Below are 20,721 nucleotides of genomic sequence, written 5' to 3' on the forward strand. Positions count from 1 at the left end.
TTGAATTCACTATTTCTGGGTGCCCTGTTTGAGGTATGTATTATCTCCCTGAATTTCCCTCTAGGTTGTGGATGCCGTAGGGACAGAGTTTGTATTTTATTTTCTCGCTTTCTTTTTGCTTGGCACAGATTCGGTGTCTGGTTCACTTTTGTTGAATGGAACTATATGAGACTATAAACTTTGTGAGGGCACACATTTCATAAATAAATGAACGCGTAAATAAGCCTAATTGGGACCCCTTGATAACATGCAAAAAAGAGATAGTGAAAACTGGATATATTTGTTTGTTGTCTCCATTTTTATTAAACAAGTGGTGAAGAAATTCTTATTCTCAGATTGTCTTGTAAAGGAAGTAGGTACCCGAGAAGAGAAAAATGCCTGAAATGAAATGTCATCTGACCAACAGAACCGTTCCAAAGGTGAAATTGTGGAGACTTTGGCCAAAATGTTTAACCTAAATTTTATTTTCACATATTTGGTAGCAAAGTATTAGCAGGTAGCTCTAAAGTGTGTTTTTCTCCTGCCCTTCTCTGATGGTTAGATAAGATTGGTTAGTTGTATATTGTATCTACATGGGTCTGTGTCAGATGGCTGAAAATAATTTTAAGCTACTTGGGAGTGCTTCCCTCTTCTTTATTATTTTTATACTGTGAAAACTTCCTGAATGTTTAGCTTCATCCTACATTAATGCATATTTTGAATTATTGCGATTTATTATTGAGAACTGTAAGTCAGTTCGCCATTATTTATTATTCCAGTAATTTGCATCTTGTAGGAAGCCCCAGTCTTTAGTTAGTCTCCACAGCAGGAGGCAACTGGGAGGCCTGAAGCTCCAAAGCATCCTTAGGCCATGGCTTTGTAACCTCTGATTCCTGGATCTTTTGTGGTTCCTTAAGTCAGTGGTTTGGATACCATTTGGGTAATTTGGATGAAATATTTGGGTAACTTATTAACACATTTAACTTGGTTAGCAAGAGAAATGACACTGGAGACCGGAGGGTGTTCTTCCCACCACTCTGTACACATCATAGTCATTCTCCCGCTTCATCTCAACCCAGCCTCTCATTTTGATGGTAGTTTAGTTCTGAGGCTCAGATGTGTTTTGTTCTGCTTTCCTTTTTGTTGTTTAGTTGCTCAGTCTGTGTCCAGCTCTTGCAACCACATGGACTGTGGCCCTCCAGGCTCCTCTGTCTATGGGTTTTCCCAGGCAAGAATATTGGAATGGGTTGCCATTTCCTTCAGGAAATCTACTTGACCCAGGGATTGGACCTGCTTCTCCTGCCTTGCAGGCAGATTCTTTACCTCTGAGCCACCAGGGAAGCCCTTTCTCTGTATCAATACCCTTTACAAAAATATTCCCATTTAGCTACCATTTTATTTCTTTTCTTTCTCAATTCCCAATTCCTTTAAAACTTATTATTATTTCTTTTAAAATTTTATATTCCACATAGTCAAGTTTGGCGTATTTTTTTCAAAGACAGTTGACAATAATGAGAACTTAAAAAACACTTTGACAGATCAGGTCAGTCCCAGATATTATCACTTAAAAATGTTTTGTATTTTGAAAAGAATATATGGGAAAAGAAAGGGTGATGTATGCATCTGTGAGTTCAGGTGGTTCAGATAGGTGCACGGTGAAAAACCAATCTCCTTCTCACTTTGTTCCTCATTTCTGCTCTTTGGAGTCAACCACAGCATGAATTTTACTAATTTCTGTTTTATCCTTCTGGATAGTCTACCTTCTGGAGATAGTCTATACATATTAGACAGATTAACCTATTTTTGAATAAGATTTAAAATGTTTGTTTTGGGACTCTGGGATAGTTTTGGAAGTTGTGAATGAGGCTGGTATTAATAGTGTTTATACTTTATATAAAATGTAGTATTCTACCTTAAAATTTTTTGGTGAAGTAAATATTGGTCTTGCATACCCGCAAAAGGCTATATCTTGTATATCTTCCTCTGTTAGTGGTCAGATATGGCCTGTTCTCTGTTTCCAGTTGTGTTGAGTTTCATACTAATTGTGACCTGATCTTGAGTCAAATTGATAGCAATTAAGGTTACTTAGGTAACTGGGTGTCCTGTTCTGATATTAATCTATTTGGCAAAAGTGTACTGAGCTTTGCACTTTGACCAGGGGCTTATAAAAACAGCATAGAGCATAGTCAGAATTTGAGGCACAAAGGGGTTAAGATTTTCACAGGCACACTCCATGACTTGGTAAGGGAACCAAACAACATCACCCCCAGATTCCTGGTTCCCTGGCTTGAAGCACCAATTCAAAACACTTCTATGAATTTATTAGAGCTCTGCAACTGTAGAAGGTAATCAGATTTTTTCCATAATCCTAGATTATCGTTTCACCTCCAAAAAAACCTTTTAAAAGGCTCCAGTTAAAGGTCTTTTTCCATCCTGTATTTCCTCATTTTTCAGTCTATTTGGTTTTCAGTTTTCCTTTCCCACCTGCTGTTCTTCCTCCAAGTGCCCCAACAGATTTTGGGTAGATTTATGTTACTGATCCATTTTGCAGTCTTAGTGTTCTGATTCAAAACCTGTGTATCAATGCGTACACTATCTGCATTCATGGAAAGCTGTTCCAATAGAGTATCCTGGAAAATAACCAATGAAGGTGCCTGACATTGCTTTTTAGTCTTTAGAGAAAAAAAAAGCAGACTACTTAGAAAAACTTAAAGCATGGGGCTTTGAGGAATAACTTTTAAGTTCCCACGATTGCTTGCTTACCAGCACTAACTTTAACTTGTACATGTTTCTAACCTTACCTTCCTCATATCAGTTTTAGTAGTATAATAGCCAGTTACTTAACCAGCAAAATCCAGTTTATTCGGGAATAGCCAGAGGATTTACAATGTGAGATATGCAAACTATGGCAGACCATAGGCAGATTCAAGGAAGGGGAACTTGCTTTTATAGGGAAAATGAGGGGAGCTGAAGAGGCTGGCGTTATATATTGAGGAAGCTGGGAGTCCAAAGTATGGAGGTTGGTTGGGCTGTTTTCAGTCTCTGGCTGGGTTGTCACTGGGCAGAGCATTTTTTTCTTCCTGCTGGCTAGTAAAGTAGGCAACATCTTCCTGTCATAGATGAAGGCTTGCATCTCTTCCTGTTTGGAGTAATTAATGTCTCATGGCAGGGATGAAAGCTCTGCCTATAGCCCTGTCCAGACTCCACTTTTAGCCAAGGTTTCTTTAATTCCACACTCAGCTTGTCTATATTTTAACTGTGATTAAGATTATTGTCCTTGAATGAAGAGGTTTAGGATTAAGTGAATGTGAAGCTTCCAGTTAAAAGATGCTGTTTAATCTTGGTGACTATTATTTTGACACTGACAGTTCAGCACCCTCCCACAGTTTTTATTCTTTTGAACTGCCAGTTGAATGGAAGATAGCAATGTAACTTCTTTGACTTTTTGTTAAACATTTCTGAAAATTCTCTTGGCATTCTGCTTGAGACAGGTCTTTGATCAGAACTGTGGTACCTGTCACTAGTGGCATAGCACCTGCTCTGTGTTGTCTGCTGTCGGTGATGAGTTTACGTTGAGAAAGAACCTTTCCACCTGGAGGTTTCTGGAGTCATCGATGAAAACGAAGAGTTCGGTTTTGACACAGTGCTGGGACAGAGGACAACAGCATGTACTTAACACTCCATGTGGATAGAAAGAACAAGCTCTCTTGTACTAAAACAGACCCTGTTCTTAAGCTCCCAAATGACAACCGTGACAGAGGGCAGCCCTATATTTTCAAGTTTACTTGTAGCATACTTGTTATGAAATGCATTTCCACTGTGTAAACTTCAATAAATTGCACAGATAAAGCTTTTGGACATGTGGTCAATGAGTGTCTACTCTGCTCTCGTTCGTGAATTGGTTTCGTAAAGTACCGAAGACGTGGTCCTGGTAGTAATCTAGAAAATGGGCCAGGTTTAAAGACCACTTTTATATTCATGTCGTTTTTACATTCCTACTGCAAATACAAGAGGAAAATTTTAGCTCATCCACAGTGGGGAAATTTGAAGTAGAAAGAGGTTAGATAAACTAGTTGATGTTTTTCCCAGCTAGCAATTGACACAGTCGAAGTGTTCTGTGTTTGTGTGCTTTTTACCACATTACAAATTCCTTTTATAGTTAGTAACAGTTCTGTATTTTAGAGATTTATAAGAGCACTATAATCTAAATAACACATTTGTACATTTCAGAGCTCTATGGTAACCCTGAACTACAAGTAGTATAGATATTAATATTGTCTTTTACAGAAAGGACATTTAAGCCCAGAGAAATACAATGTCTTGCCCAGTGGCACAAAAGTATTAAGTGGTAGAACTGGGTGGGACTTATATCTACTCCTGATCCTGAATCTTCTGCTCTTTCTGCTCGGCATACCAAAAGCTAGTTATTTTATTAATAGTACTCGGTGACATTTACTGAGCCTTGACTGTGTGTAGAGTACTGTGCCAGATGCTGTGAATCAGTACTGAAGAAGCAGAATTGCATAGCATTTCTCACCTTTATAATGCCATGGTGGAGCCAGGACAGTCACATGAGGAAAATACCTAACATCAGTATAATTAGACTGTGAAAGCAAAGGCAAACTCGGTGCAGCACAGTGAAGTAAGTATATCACTGCCAATAGTAAACAGTTTGGAGTGTTACCTAGCTAGTACCAAACAGCTTTCTAGAAGTTTTTAATGCTCATTCCTTCTGGTTTTTCCTAGGACCAGGTACCAGTAGTCATTTTCATACTCTCCAGTTCTACTTGCTGCTTCTCCATAATCTAAACTGTGTCAGGTCTCTCCTATTTTAAGAGGAAAAATCTTGGGCACTTGCTTACCTGACCCCTACTCTGTCCTATTCCTCCCTTCCTTATCAGCTCGTTTTCTTCCTCACCGTCTCATCAGAACTACTCAAAGTGTTAGCTGTACACTCCACTCTCGTCCCTTTTTGTTTTCCTTCATGATGTTGCTTCCTTTACCTGGATCTTAAATATCAGTGTCTTGAAGAGTTCTGTCGCCTGATTGTCCTTATTTATGATATTTCCTGATGCGGTCCAAGTTCTCACCTCCAGCTCACTTTTCTCACCCAACTTCAGACTGTTTCCCTGAATCAGTTGCCTCGGATTGAACATGTGTAAAATAGAATTCATCATTTTCCTCCTTAAAACTAGGTCTTTCTGCATTCTCTTTTTACTTAGTGTTATCACCAGTGACCTAGTCACCTGGACTAGAAACCTGGGAGTCAACCTTGACTCCATCTTCCCCTCGGCCGCTGAAACTCCTGAAAGCTTGCTTTCTAAGTAGATGTTGAATCTATGTGTCTACACTGTATCACTGGGCTCTCGTCATGTCACCCCCGTACTTTGCAGCATCTGAATCCTCTCCCAAACAGGGTCTCCTCAGTCTGAGATCCCTGTTTAGGTGATCCTGATGCTCTCTGTTGTTGTGTCTCTTCTGGTTACTCCTTTAAACCATTGTGCACTCTCTCTGCTCTAAGTACTCGAAGAGTACTCTTTATCCTTCTTCCTTTTTTTTTTTTTCTGATTATTTTAGTAAAAAGCTCAGTATCTAATAGGCAGAACTACAGAAGACAATTAGTGGCCTATATTTTGATTTATGTTTAATACAGATCAAAAGCCAGTTCCTCCAGATAATGGTAAGCAGGCCCACGCTGTTTGATGTTACCTTTTTAACCTATGCGTGAGTACTGGGAGTAGGCTGGCGTTAGAGTATGTTTGTCCCCTTAGCTGAGCTTAGACTTGACCTTGGCAATACTAATACTAATACAGTAGTGCTAATGATACTTTGACTTGGTTAGGATTAGGCTCATTTTTAAGTAACTGAAAAATTGAGGACAATGGCTGAAATGAAACAAGGTTATTCCTCTTTCACTGAAATTTCCAGAGATAATGCACTCAGCAGCATTCTGGCACCTCAGTTCCATGACATCCTCAGGGACGTAGGTCCGTTTGAGCTGTTTGTTTCACCTTCCGTAGGATGTCTCTTGGTCTCATGGAGCAGGGATCTGTTTCCAAGCAGTAGAACTGAGAAGTTGACAGGGAAGGAGGACAAAGGGCACACTGGCTCTCTTTTAAGGCTTATTCCCAGAAGCCTCCACAGAATTCTTTATTTTTATCCCATCAACTAGAACCTATATACTCATTGCTCAGTAGAAGTAGCTGTGGAAGAAGAGAGGATTTTAAGTGACAAATGTCAGTTCAGTGTCACAGTATTCCTCCCAGTTCTTTAGTCTGGTGTTGAATCTGCGCCTTCCTGTTTGGCCCCCTTTCCTGCTGCCACAGAACCTGTGCACCAGCCAGATGTCTTCCTGTTACACTTGGTCGACGGCCCTCTCTTCTCAACCTTGTCTCTCTTCTCATCTGAATTGCAGTCACCATATGCTGCACTGTGCTTCTGCCATTTGTCTGCCTGTGTGGCCTCCCTGAGTCACGAGCTCTCGCCACAGCGCAAGTTCCTGGGGCCAGTGGCCGTCTCCTGTGTTGGCAGGGCCTCACTTCGCACCGTGTGGATAACTGATTCTCAATAAATGTTTCCTGTGTGAATCAATAGACAAATGGTGATGATTTTTGCTTTCTTATAGAATTTTAGGAAAGGAAGATGGATCAACCTAGCGGGAGGAGTTTTATGCAAGTATTATGTGAAAAATACAGTCCTGAAAACTTTCCTTATCGCCGTGGTCCTGGGATGGGAGTCCATGTCCCAGCCACACCTCAGGGCTCTCCTATGAAAGGTAAGAAAGATGAGAAATAAAACATTTATTTACTGGAACTTACTTAGGACATTAAACCAGACTATTGCCTTATTTGCAAATGATTCCCTTTATTTCGAATTATGAATTGAATAGCCTTTCTCCCTTTCTATGATTTCAGTTTCTTGGAAAACCTGAAAGGATTTATCTTCCTCCAGATTGGCCAAAAGGCATTTTAGTTGCACTCATAGGGCAAGAGCAATATTTGAATGAGAGTGTTTCAAAGAACTTGGAAGGTAGAAGATAGTACAAGCCTGGCCTGTGCCCTCAATGACCTCACAGCCTATTGGGTTACAAGATACTCACATTTATAAAAATATATAATGACACAAGGTAGTTTATATTGAATCAAATGAATGGCACACTGATTGGGAAAGAAATTTAGGGAGTGAGTTAATATGAGCAGGAAAGATTTCAAAATTGTGAAATTTGAACTAATCCTGCAAGAAAGTAAACTTTGGTTAGAGAAGGGATAAAGACATTCTAGGAGGGGGCTGATGTGAGCAGTCATCGACAACTGGAAACAGGCAGTGTGTGTGTTTGATTTGCATTTTAACTTAATGTTGTAATTAACTATTCTTGGAAACAGTGCTTTGTCATTATGGGAGGTTAATATTAAACAGTGTTTTAAAGTTCCTGTGTCCAAAGGTTACTAAATGTTTGTTATTTCTCAATACCACTATCTTACCTCTCCATATAAACTGGAACAGCAGAAAGAAGTGAACTTCTTACTTGATCATTTTTTAGGATCCACTTCTATCCTAAGAAAATTGATTTTGTGAAAAGCACTAAATTGAAAAGTCATATTATTTGAGGCCTCCATTCATAAAATATACTTTTGTGAGTCTTTGGTTTATACCAAATAGGGAAAGTGGCTGAATTATCATATTGATCCTTTTTATTAGAGATAGGAAGAGTGATTTTTATTGGCATATTTTTGAACAAGCAGTAGTTTGACTGAATTCATTGAATGGTTTAAGACTCTGAACCATGTTCTCTGATAATTAAATATTTTTGAAAGTCTCATTTTTGTAAGGGACAAATTCTACGTGAATATGAAAGGGGGTTGACTGATGGACAAGTATGGGAGAAAGATGTAGATTTTTAAATGGATTCATGTAAGTGAGGAAGATTCCTTGAGTTGATATGAACTTGAAGAACAGAATTGATTTAGCCGATATACCTATCTAATGGTCTGAGATAGTTTTCAAAGGCAACAAGAGGTGAAAATACAAATCAGTCTGTCTGAGAAAAGAGCTAACCAGAATGATACTTTTGAACTAAATTTTAAAAAGAAGGAATTGAGGCCAATAAGAAGACAGTGGTAGCCCTGACGTGAATCACATGGATCTGTTGTCAGATGATAAGGTGACAGTATGGATGATGGTTCTGTTGTTGGTAGTTGAATTAAACAATCCTGCCAGGAAGTAAAGCCTCCAGGACTTTTCAGTCTAGTACTTCTAGTCTCCTCCTCAGTCATATTTTGCTATCTCCCCCTTGAAATTCAATACCCTTGGATTCCATCACATCCTGTATTTTCAGGGCCTTGTGTAATTTCACATAATTTGATTTTGATTCCTGGTGGTTCAATGTATGTAGGCAAGAATTAGGCTGACATAGAACATGTTTCATTTCCCTTATGATTCAGATCGCCTCAACCTCCCAAGCGTACTGGTGTTGAACAGCTGTGGAATAACCTGTGCAGGAGATGAAAAAGAAATTGCTGCCTTCTGTGCTCACGTGTCAGAACTAGATCTTTCTGACAACAAACTTGAAGACTGGCATGAGGTAAAGCTTTTATATTGCTGAATTTTGGTGAAGGGCAGCAGTGACTTGCTGTATTATTGTCTGTGTTGCTATGTATGTTGCTGAATTCTGGTTCTCACTTGGGATTCTTGTCTGAATGTCTCAAGAGAAATAACTGACTGTCTCAACTGTTTCTATAGTGATTATTGCTTGTTTGTTTTTCATTAATGTGAAAAATACTGAGAAACTTTATTCGAATAAGGCATCAAGAGGTTAATAAGACCACAGAGGTTTAGACTGCTAACAGTGTATTAAATTCTATACTGTTTCACTAGTTTACATATCCTGTGTTCATTCTCTGCTACTACTTCAATATTTATTACCATAAATTGACATAAAAATTGCTGGAGCTCAAAACTAAGGTTATAAAAATATTTTTTTCTTGATACTGAAATTTATTCCAAATATTTTAGAACTTTTCCTTATTTTATTAAGTCTTATTGGTGATTTGACATAACTGATGCCTTTGACCTCAGAATAACTCTTAAGTTGCACAAATAAAAGTATTATGACATTCTCTTTTGTTACTATATATAACATTACTACCTGATTATAACATGACCTGATAGAAGGTATCTTTAAGAGAAAAATAGTTCTTCCTGCTTGATTTTTTGCCTTAATTTAGGTTCTTCTTGTTTGGACTACTGGAAAAGTGTCTTAATGGGTTTTCTGCTTCTGGTTGTACTCTGCTTCCTCTAAGCTACCTTCTGCAATGCTACCAGACTCCTTTAAATAATGAAACGTGATTATGAAACTCTTGCCTCAAGTCTCTTCGCTGATTCACTGCCTACAAACAATGGTTTGAACTCTCTAAGTGTGACCCTCCATCATGTGACCCTTTGCTATTTCCGGAGTCTTTTCTCCACCTTTAGCCATGTGCTTTTCTGCAGTTCATGATAAATCTTGACAAGGAAAACTTCCCTGCTTTTATTCCTTCTGAACCTACTGTTCTCTTTCTCTTCTGTCTACCCAGCTGCTTCCTGTGTATCTTTCAAGATTTGGCCCAAGTTGTTGTTTCTCTCTGAAACTTTCCCTGACTGTCACTCAGGCAGAATTAGATTATCCTAAGTCATATATCATGCTGCTGTGAAAGAATTCATCACAGTGTAGTGCAGTCACTGGCTTACTTGACAGTTTTCTGCTGGACCATGAGCTTTTTCAGGGCTTTCTTTTTTATCATCAGCAGTAGCATTCTAGGCTGGAAAAGAAAATAGCAACATACTCCAGTATTCTTACCTGTAAATCCCATGGACAGACAAGCCTGGCAGGCTGCAGTTCATGGGGTCACAAAGTATAGGACATGACTTAGTGACTAAACAGCAAACAGCAACATTCTAGGCATTCATATGTTTGCTGAGTTCATTAAAGAATAAATGATTGTATCTTGAGGTTTGATCAGGCCCAGTTGCTCTAACTTTTCCTGTAATCTTAAGAAATTCACTTATTCTTTATCATCTATAAGACAAGGCTACAGATAAAATTAATTATCAAGACACCTGGTAGATACTAAATGTGATACAAATTCTAAGACTGCTTTCTTGTTAAAGAAAAATCTATCTATAACTTATTTTTCTTTAGTGTTTCTTATATTCATCCATTTCATAGTCTTATTTAATCTGTTATCTGTGCTCCCCATTATATTTCCTACTTTTATTAATATGTTTGCCAAAATTCTTTGAGATGTACGCCACTTGATTTCTAAATCATATGTTAATATATACAGATTTACCTGGCTGTTTCCAAGAAACAATCTCTACTTATCCATGTATTTATTGATTGGTTCACTTATACAAACAACTCTTACAGTTCACTGTTCAACAAGTTACAATGTGTGCCTACTGGGTCCTTTGAGATGCTTAATTGACATGTATGCTCTGTCCACATTGTACAGATGCAAAAAGAACTACCTGTTAATCTTCCTTCTTCCAGGATTCCCACAGCAGTCCTCCTGCTGAATCTCTGGTGAGACTTTTGACCTGTGTGGATGACAAGTCAGACCAACTCTTACCCTGAATCATTGCAGCTCCTATGTTCACAAGCTGATTCCCCTAAATTTATGTCTTTGGCAGTATAAATTTCACAGAGGTGTTGTACTTTGTGCTTTGACCACATACATAAGCTTTTGCTAACTGATGGGAACAGTTTAATAGAGATATAACTGCTACCTCAGGAGGATGATTTGTGTCAACATGGATCAGAACACAGAATTTATACTAGGTAATTCAGCCTTTTCTCTGCTTAGACAGAGATCTACACTGAACATTTTTCCAACCCACACTGACAGATAGAGCCAGAGGGTCACATGTTTGGGCTTTCCAGGCGGCACTGGTGATCCACCTGCCAATGCAGGAGACGTGGGTTCGATCCCTGAGTTGGGAAGATCCCTGGAGTAGGATATAGCACCCCACTGCAGTATACTTGCCTGGAAAATTCCATGGAGAGAGGAGCCTGGTGGACTACAGTCCATGGAGCCTCAAAGAGTTGGACAGGACTGAGCTCACCGCTGAGACGACACTCACACCACATGTTTATTTGCACTATATTGATGCTCAGTTTGTATATTCCTATAAGTGCCCTATAGGCTGATCTCAGGCAGTTTTCAAATGAATATTTGCTGCTACCCTTCAAGTTTCCATTTTCCAATTTATTTTTGTTTTCATCTTTCCTTTATATTTTGTACTTCCCCTTAACTGTAGTTCATCCCAGTTTTCTAGAATATATATCAGAACACAGAGATGTGGGAGAAATACTGACAGTGGAAGAATATTGATTTTTTTTTAGAATTGATTAAACTCTGTACCAAGCTACAGAAGGCCTCATAGGTCACAGTTTTAGGATATTACATTCCAGCCCATTGCAACACATGTATTTGATTACCAAAAAGATCATTTGTCCCTGGCCATTAACTAAGTTTATTTCAGCCAGTATTTGATATAGCAGTACGGAATAGAATAATCTAGTTTGTCCTTTCAGTGTTTTTGAATGGTCATTAATGTTACAAGTAGCTTCTTTTATACTTGAAACAACTGGCTGCTGTCTATTCAGAGGCTAATATAAATAGGAGTGAGAAGTGTAATACTTGGGGGAGAGGCAAATATTTGTCTCCAGCCCTTCTAAAACTGGGCATCTGTATGTATAAAAAAAAGAGATGCATTTTTTTAGCTTTTGATTTGAATATTTGGCTAAGTAGATTTTTGTCTGACCTTTCCCAAAGTATCTCTTTTATCCTCCTCTCCTTATGAAAACCATTTTATAAAGGAAATTAAGCAATTTAGGAGGGAGGAATCCCCCACTCGGGTGAAGTAGAGAATAGCTTTGGTATAAATTACAGATTGTTATCTTACAACCCTTGCCCATTTTTCTTAAAACCTTAGTTTCTTCCTTTTCAAAAGTAGAGGGTCCCCTGTTAAGTCATAGAGCTGTGGAGACCAAAGAGGTGGTCTGAGTCCATCTCCATGTTCTGCATATGAGTATCCTGAACTCATTTCAGATCGATGGGTCTTGTTTTCTAGTTTAGAATTTAAAAAAGAGAAGCCTGAGATACTCACTGAATATCAGCCTTTACTATTAAGACATTTTTCTGCCATGAATAAACCTACCTGTGTAATCACTATAATATTTTCCAGAATATTGTTAATCTAAGGTGACCCAAAATCCTTTTAAATTTTAATCTTTTAAAGAAGATATTTATTTCTAACATGTATTATTTTACAAATAACATTTGGATTATTCATTTGTAGTCCAACATTACGTTTTTTAGGATATTCTAGGGCTGAGTCATTTTTTTTTTATTAATTAATTAATTGGAGGATAATTACAGTACTGTAAGGACATGAGTTTGAGTGAACTCTGGGAGTTGGTGATGGACAGGGAGGCCTGGTGTGCTGTGATTCATGGGGTCACAAAGAGTCAGACACAACTGAGCAACTGAACTGAACTGAACTGAATGGCCTTTGCCATATAACAACGTGAGTTGGCCATAGGCTTACATGTGTCCCCTCCCTTCTGAACCCTCCTCCCCCATCCCTCCCCACCCCATCCCTCCTGGTTTTCACAGAGCAAAGGAGACAGACATAAAGAACAGACTTTTGGACACAGTGGGAGAAGGAAAGTGTGGATGATTTGAGAGAATAGCACTGAAACATATACATTACCATATGTAAAATAGATAGCCAATGGGTGATGTAATCTTTATTCTCGTTAGATAGTAGTGTAGATGCAAACTATGAAGAAGATCACATCAGGTATCTGCTAGCTTTGGAAATTCTTTCAGAAATTGCTTCAAAAACTCTGAGAGTATCCATTTTGGGGAAGTTTTCTTCTTTATTATAAAAATAAAATATGAAGGGTGGTGATTAGCACAGGGTGTATGTTTTGTTTATTTAACTGGGGTTGTACTAAAATTAGAACTTATCCTTCATGCTATAGTTGGAGCCAGTTCCTTTTCATCTTTTTTTTTGTCCTTAAAGCATAGCTAGTCATCATCTTCTGTGTGAAAGGCCTTTGTATCATTGGTATCCAGGTGGTAGAATGCATTAAAGGATCGGTCCATGTGTGGAATATTCAGCTGTGTTGTGGCCACACACTAAACTCCAAATCTTAGGCAAATATCACCCAAATGCTTGGTACCATTTGATCACAAAAGAGATCAAACAGGAGAATATATGCCAACTGGTATGAATCTCTTGCATTTTAAACTGAAGCCTAGTGTGCTGTGCTTGGTCACTCAGTCGTGTCCGACTTTGTAAACCCATGGACTGCAGCCTGCCAGGCTCCTGTGTCCATGGGATTCTCCAGGCAAGAATACTGGAGTGGGTAGCCAGTCCTTCTCCAGGGGAACTTCCCAACCCAGGAATTGAACCCAGGGTCTCCTGCATTGCAGTGGATTCTCTACCACCTGAGCTACCCAGGAAGCCCTAAAAAACCTAGTACAGTGCATAGTGAATAATTAAGGTCAGTAATCAATGAAGCTCATTTCCTTTTTTTTTTTTATCTTGTGTACCAAGTTACTCGCTAAATCATTAAGTTGATGATCATGTTTTCTCTTTTGTGATATAGTCACAGATGCTTTTTATTTTTGAGTAAATATATTTTAAAGTTTGGTATATCTTTGGACCAAGCTGAAAGTGTTTTCTAAATGATTATGTAATTAATTTTGAATTCCTGAATTGTTACTATGTGGTCTTCAATAAACCTTTAATTAGCCTTAATATTGTACTGAGGATGGAAGAAAGAGATGTTCACAGAGAATTACTTGTACATGACCCAATCTCAGCTCTTTAGAAAATGTCATCTAAACGATATTTTCTCCAAAATATCATATAGCGATATCAAAGAGAATATTGTACAGAGCAGAATCGAAAACTTTGCCAAAGGCAACATAGAAAATTTTTCTTTTATACCATTACTTTTCAGTGTTGCTATAGAAAGGAATTAAATCACTTGCCATGATTTGTTGAAATTATTTATGCTTCTCTGTGCATACCATCTCTAAATAGGACTCCACAATAAAAGTGGCATTTTGCCTGGAGACCTACTCACTTAGGTTTTCTTGACTATGATTGCTGTTTAAATTATTGCCTAATGTGCTTTTCTTTTTTTTTTTCTCCATAGGTCAGTAAAATTGTGTCAAATGTTCCCCAGTTGGAGTTTCTAAACCTGAGTTCCAACCCTCTGAATTTATCAGTTTTAGAAAGAACATGTGCTGGGTCCTTCTCTGGGGTTCGAAAACTTGTCCTGAACAACAGCAAAGCTTCTTGGGAGACAGTCCACACGATACTGCAGGAGTTACCAGAGTAAGCCCAAAGGGCATGATGGAGAGGGAACTATGTTGCCGTCTGTGTTAGTACCTAGAATTACTGCTGGCCTCCCACCTCAGAAATACTAGAACTGCAGATTGAATGGAGAATGAGGTTAGAAAAATGAAGTAATTAAATGAGGGTGTGAGGGTAATCTAGTAGCATTTTCATCGGAATACTTGTACAGTGTTGAGTAGCACCACGACATAGGATATGTCATCCTTTGGCTAGAAAATATCCCTGAGAAGCATTTATCATTTCATGATCAACCCAGCCTTTCTCCATTTTAATCTTCTGATTACCTGGTTCCAGAATTCTGCCTTGGCCCTTTTCTTTGGGAGGAAAGAATCATAGTGTCTCTAAAATATATTAACACTCAGATGATTAAGTAGATGCCTAGCTGGCATGATGGGAAAATGGACCTCATATTCTTTTCAATAATTAAGCAGGAAATTATACTTCTGTTTGTTGGTTTAGAAATTTTTTTATGTTTTGTTTATATCTATCTTTGTATATGCACATAAATATTCAAAGGAAATAGTTTAAAGAAATATATGAAGCTGTAGTCTCCTTGATTGTCTAAATACGGAAATTATTAAAGCCTTTCAGAATCTGGTCTCAACTCACTTATTCCATCTTAGTTTCTCACTCTCCCTCTAATGAGATTGGTTTTCTCACTGCATGCAACATTTAGCATAGCATGGAATGAGCTTTAAATCACAGTTCTACTTCCTAACCATATGACCTTTGATAAGCTTATTAATCTCTTGTCTATAAAGTGGGCATAATTAAAATTTCAGAAGTGGAAGTATGGTATATAAAGCACCTTCACAGGGCCTGATACAGGGTAGGAATTCAATAAATGATAGCTATTATTTCTATTTCTAAACACTGTTCATGTTGTTTCTAGAATTTTCTTCTATCTCCTCTCAATTTACCCAACTCTGCCCCTTCTTCAAGGCCATGCATCCTTTCCTGACTGTTCCAACTACAATTTCCATTCCATTCCTGTATGAAGTGGTATTGCATTTACAGTGCTGCTTCATTTAGCATTTATTTATTTAAGCATAAAATTACTTTAGTACTGGGTTATATCATTCTCTGCTCTTTCATGTATTTTAGGTTTGTCTTCCCAACTGTATTTTAAACTTCAGGAAGACATCTTTATGTTTGTTCTACTATACCTAGCAGAGTCTCATACGTAGTAGATGCTTATTTACTGAGTGACTAAAAATAGGTGCAAAGTAGAAACTTGACTGCTTTAAACAATGAAATATTTCATTTTTTCTCTGCAGTTTGGAAGAACTCTTCCTGTGCCTTAATGACTATGAAACAGTGTCTTGTCCTTCTATTTGCTGTCATTCTCTTAAGCTACTACATATAACAGACAATAACCTCCAAGATTGGACTGAAATACGCAAGTTAGGAGTTATGTTTCCCTCACTGGATACCCTTGTCCTGGCCAACAACCATTTGAACGCTATCGAGGAGCCTGATGATTCATTGGCCAGATTGTTTCCTAATCTGCGATCCATCAGCCTCCACAAGTCAGGTGAGGGACATGCTTGTTCTCATTCTACATGCAAATTGATCTGCACTTATGCATGAAATACAGTGAAAGTGTATTTCTTTCCATCATAGCTCTGCCATCTTATAGGATGATTTTACAGAGTGACATGTAGATGCCTATTGATTAGCTAAATTTAAGGCATTCATTTTCATAAATACTCTGGTAAATATCAATATTTATCAAATATTCACTTGGCATAGTGTTATGTTAGTTATTAATATTTTATATATTAGAGGGGCCATGCTATGAAAGAAGTGAAATGAAATTGATGAATTGGGTAGTAAAAGGAAGGGTAAAAGAGTACAAAAAGTTACAAACAAGATGGTTTTGTCTGGATTTAGGTTAAGGAATCCCAGTCCTTTCAAATTCTCACTTATCTTTTCTAGTATTTGCATAATTGATTATCAGTTTGTTGCCATTTGATTCTGCATATAACAGGAATGAATATTTTAGCCTAATTTTAAAAATGAGTAAACTTTATTATTTGGAGTCTTAATATTCACAGCAAAATTGAACAGAGAATACATAGAGTTCCCATATACTCCCTGCCCCTACTCGTGCAAAACCTCCCCTTCTATCAGCATCCCAGCACCAAAGTGATACATTCAGTTTACCTACATTGACATCATCCAAAGTCCAGAGTTTACACTCTTGGTATTGTTCATTGTGTGGGTTTGGACAAATGTGTAAGTGACACACATCTACCATTGTAGTACTGTACATCATAGTTTACTGCCCTGACTATCCTCTGTTCTCTGCCTTTTCATCCCTTCTGCCTCCCTAATCCCTGGCAACCACTGATGTTTTTGCTGTCTCCATAGTTTTGCCTCTTCCAGAATGTCATATAGTTGGAATCATACAGTGTGCAGCCTTTTCAGATTGGCTTCTTTAACTGAGTAATTCACTTCTTTCTCTTAGTTTAAATTCCCTCATGTGTTTTCATGACTTGATAGCTCATTTCATTTTTAGTGGTAAATAATATTCCATTATCTGGATGTACCACAGTTTATTTATCTACTCATAAATAGAATATCTTGGTTTCTTCCACGTTTTGGCTTAATTAATAAAGCTGAAAACCTCCATGTGTAGGTTTTTGTGTGGACATGTTTTTAGTTCATTTCAGTGAATAACAAAGCATAGTTGCTAGATCATATAGTAAGAGTATGTGTAGCTTTGTAAGAAGTTGCAAAACTCTGTTCTAAAGTGGCTGAACCATTTGCATTGCACCAGTAATGAATGAGAGTTCCTGTTGCTCCACATCCTTTGTCAGCATTTGGTTCTGTGAGTGTTTTGGCTTTTGGCGATTCTAACAGGTGTATAGTGGTATCTCATTGTTTTAATTTGCATTTTTCTGATGGCATATGGTGTGGAACATATTCTCATATGCTTACTTGCTGTCTGTATTTCTTTGCTGAGTTGTCGTCCAGGTTTTCTGCCCATTTTTCAATCAGATTGTTATTTTTCCTATTGTTGAGTTTTAGGAGTTCTTTGTGTATTTTGCATAACAATCCTTTATCCATATCCCTTTAGCAAATATATTCTCCCAGTCTGTAGATTTTCTTCTCATTCTCTTGGCATTGTATTTCTGCCGTGTTTTTTTTTTTTTTTAAGAAACCAACTATATAAGGAAAAATAATTCTGACCTGTAACTGAAAAACCACACAATTTATTTCACCACGGAGATTTTAAGGGTGGGAATTAAGTCTCAAAAACAAGTGATTATAAAGCAATTATCCTCCAATTAAAATTTTTTTAAAAACAAGTGATTTGCATAAGGAAACTGTTTATTTCACAGCTGACACCGCTTGAGCTAACTCCATTCTTCCTCCTAGACAGAATGCTGTTCTGAAGAGGATAGCAGTGACCAGGGTTGGTTATGCACCAGTTTATTGCTCCTCTGCCTTTACCCTTGCTGAAGGCTGATAGAAATAGGAAGGGAAGAAAGGGACCATGCTGTTCTCTGCAATGGATTTAATTAATGTATTATAAAACTGACCAGGAGTATTTTTTTTACCAGTGCCAAGTACAGACTTGGATGCTACATTTGTTCACAACCATAGGAAGAGTTAACTTTTAGGACTGACCAGTGTTAATTTGTTGCCTATTTTCCTGCCCAAGGGGTTCAAGTTTTTTGTGTCTCAGTTTGTTTGTTTTAAATTTTGAATCTGTTTTCCTTATCCCCAAGATGGAGATAGTTGAAAGATAATATTTAGTTTCTGGTTCTGTGGACCTTGCCCATTTTAGTACTCGTTAAGTAAAAATTTAGTCTAGCAGTATCCACTCTTAGATACTCTAAGTCTGTATTTGATGAAAGAGTTGATCACCTCACTTTTAAAATTTTGTAATCATGGCATCCATCCTGCTTATTAAACTACTGGTGGTCCCCTTTGTCAGCCTTTTGGATAGAGAATCAGTAGATGAGTGAATGTTGGAGAGTAAAGGGGATCCCTTGAACATGGGGTCACAGAGAAAGGAAAGGCTGTAGGGAAGTTTTATGATGTTTTATTCCATTCTTTCCTTGGATAAAGAAAAATTTCAGGATCTAGAACTAGCTTTTGTGATCATTTTAGCATTTCAGAACTTATTAATCGAAATGATTTGTTTGGTGACGTTTATCTTCTCATTTGTATGCTCTTCTGGATTTACTTAATATATTTCTCAAATTAGGTTTGCAGTCCTGGGAAGACATTGACAAACTAAACTCATTCCCTAAACTTGAAGAAGTGAGATTGTTAGGAATTCCTCTTCTGCAGCCATACACCACTGAGGAGCGAAGGAAGTTGGTAATAGCCAGGTCTGTTGTCCTGATTATTCTGCTCTCTTTCCTCGGTGCTTTGTTGTTTCATTAAGGGATTATGCACTATTGGAAGGTGGGAGGAAGAACACTGTGTTTGTCCATCTCTAGAACAGACTGTGCTTAGAGCTTCTGCAGCTCCAAATTCTAGAAGAAAAGGAACGTAATATGATATGAAAAATATGAAATATAATTCATCTGCCAAGACCACTGAAAAATTTCCTCACAAGTCTGTTCGATTTTTGTACTTTTTGATATTTACAATGTTTGAAATCTTGTTTTGGGTCATGAGGGAAAAGTAAGTATAATTGGGAATCAATTCCTTGTTTTCTCTGTTAACACAGAAGTCATTTACAGTGTCAATCCCTGGAAATTGGGCTGTTTATTAGTGTAAAACTCAAAGAGAGCAGTATCTGTGGTTTTTTCTTCCATTTAGATTGACCTAAATTTGACCACCTGGAGAAGGAAATGGCAACCCACTCCAGTGTTCTTGCCTGGAGAATCCCAGGGATGGGGGAGCCTGGTGGGCTGCTGTCTATGGGGTCGTACAGAGTCGGACACGACTGAAGCGACTTAGCAGCAGCAGAAAACTTGACCACCACGTTGTTACTTTCTTCCTCCAACTGTCCTGCCTTTCATGTCTCAGCCTCTGCCTCCCTCAGACTACTGAAATGTCCCATGAGGGTTTATTTTTGTATGTATGTGTCTTTAATAGCATTAAGGTTTGGCTAAGATGTAAAGGGCTGTGGAGCTTTTCTCTGTCCTCTTGTACATACATAGTATGTACATAGTAGATGTACATAAAATACATAGTAGGTTAACAGAGGAACAGTAATCTTGAAGATTCCCTAAAGAAGAGTGATTCTGTAAACTGCTTTGATCTTTCTGACCAGCTAATACCAAGCAGGTCTTTACTGCTTTCCAATTGTTAACGTACATGTTAATATCCTACTGAGGAAATAAATTTCAGCATACTTTTCTTATAAGAAGAGTAAGTCTTACATACCTTGTGCTTTCTTTACACAATTCTTTTGTAAATACAGTAAATGAATTCCTGAACTATGTGACCAAATTGTACTGACTGCTCTGTAGACCTGTGCTGTTCAGTATGGTCCCATCAAGCCATGTGTGACTTTGGACCACTTGAAATTATGGCTAGTCTGAATTGAAATGTACTATAAATGAAAAAACACATACTGGATTTCAAACACTTAATATGAACAAAAAGAACGTGAAGCATCTTAGTTACTTTTTAGTGTCGAATTTAGGTTGAAATATATCCTAGATATATTAAATATAATGTAGTATTAAAATTAATCTCATTGTTTACTTTTTAAAATGTGGATTCTAGAGAATTTAAATTACATCTGTGGGTTTTATCATATTTAAATTTGGACAGTGCTGTATAGAATCTTGTTTTGAAAGGTGAGGTGTGATTATAAAAGGTCAGTGTTACTTCCAAAAATGCAACTTTAGAGATATTTTTCATTTGTGTATTTTCTATCACGTTAGTTTATGTAAGAGAATAAGACTGGGCTCAAGCCAATCATTTTATTGTATCTTTTGCTTTTTATTTATAGATTGCCATCGGTCTCCAAACTTAATGGCAGTGTTGTTACTGATGGTGAGCGAGAAGACTCTGAGAGATTTTTTATCCGTTACTATGTGGATGTCCCACAGGAAGAAGTGCCATTCAGGTAAAAACCGCTCATCAGCTTAGCAACACTTTAGCAAGCATTGAGGCAACTTAAGGCTCCCCTGGTGGCTCAGAGCGTCTGCCTCCAATGCCGGAGACCCGGGTTCGATCCCTGGGTTGGGAAGATCCCCTGGAGAAGGAAATGGCAACCCAGTCCAGTATTCTTGCCTGGAGAATCCCATGGTCGGAGGAGCCTGGTAGGCTCCAGTCCATGGCAACTTAAGAACTATTGCTTTAGAGCAAAATCTACTAACTTGTTATTGGACCCTCTTAGAAGACTTTGGT

General features: G+C 37.9%; 1 protein-coding gene across 8 annotated transcripts in view; it reads left to right on the forward strand.

The window, feature by feature from the left end:
* TBCEL (tubulin folding cofactor E like) overlaps nucleotides 1–20,721 on the forward strand; it is a 70,233-nt gene that overhangs the window by 16,177 nt on the left and 33,335 nt on the right. For 4 of the 8 annotated variants that reach the window (XR_016038987.1, XM_088843024.1, XM_088843026.1 and 1 more), the window contains 6 exons: nucleotides 6,605–6,754; nucleotides 8,421–8,560; nucleotides 14,192–14,373; nucleotides 15,672–15,928; nucleotides 18,614–18,740; nucleotides 20,321–20,437. Coding sequence is in view for 7 of the 8 variants with exons in the window: in XM_088843024.1 (XP_088699150.1) it covers nucleotides 6,622–6,754; nucleotides 8,421–8,560; nucleotides 14,192–14,373; nucleotides 15,672–15,928; nucleotides 18,614–18,740; nucleotides 20,321–20,437 (956 nt within the window). In the remaining variant the exon portion in view is untranslated. Of the gene's footprint in view, nucleotides 1–6,604; nucleotides 6,755–8,420; nucleotides 8,561–10,507; nucleotides 10,796–14,191; nucleotides 14,491–15,671; nucleotides 15,929–18,613; nucleotides 18,741–20,320; nucleotides 20,438–20,721 lie in introns of those variants that run through there. The other 4 variants (XM_088843027.1, XM_088843028.1, XM_088843031.1 and 1 more) reach the window with 4 other exon arrangements.

Source organism: Moschus berezovskii, chromosome 14 (assembly GCF_049115385.1).
Source record: "Moschus berezovskii isolate FMDL1 chromosome 14, NW_MosBer_1.0, whole genome shotgun sequence".
NCBI lineage: Eukaryota > Metazoa > Chordata > Mammalia > Artiodactyla > Moschidae > Moschus > Moschus berezovskii.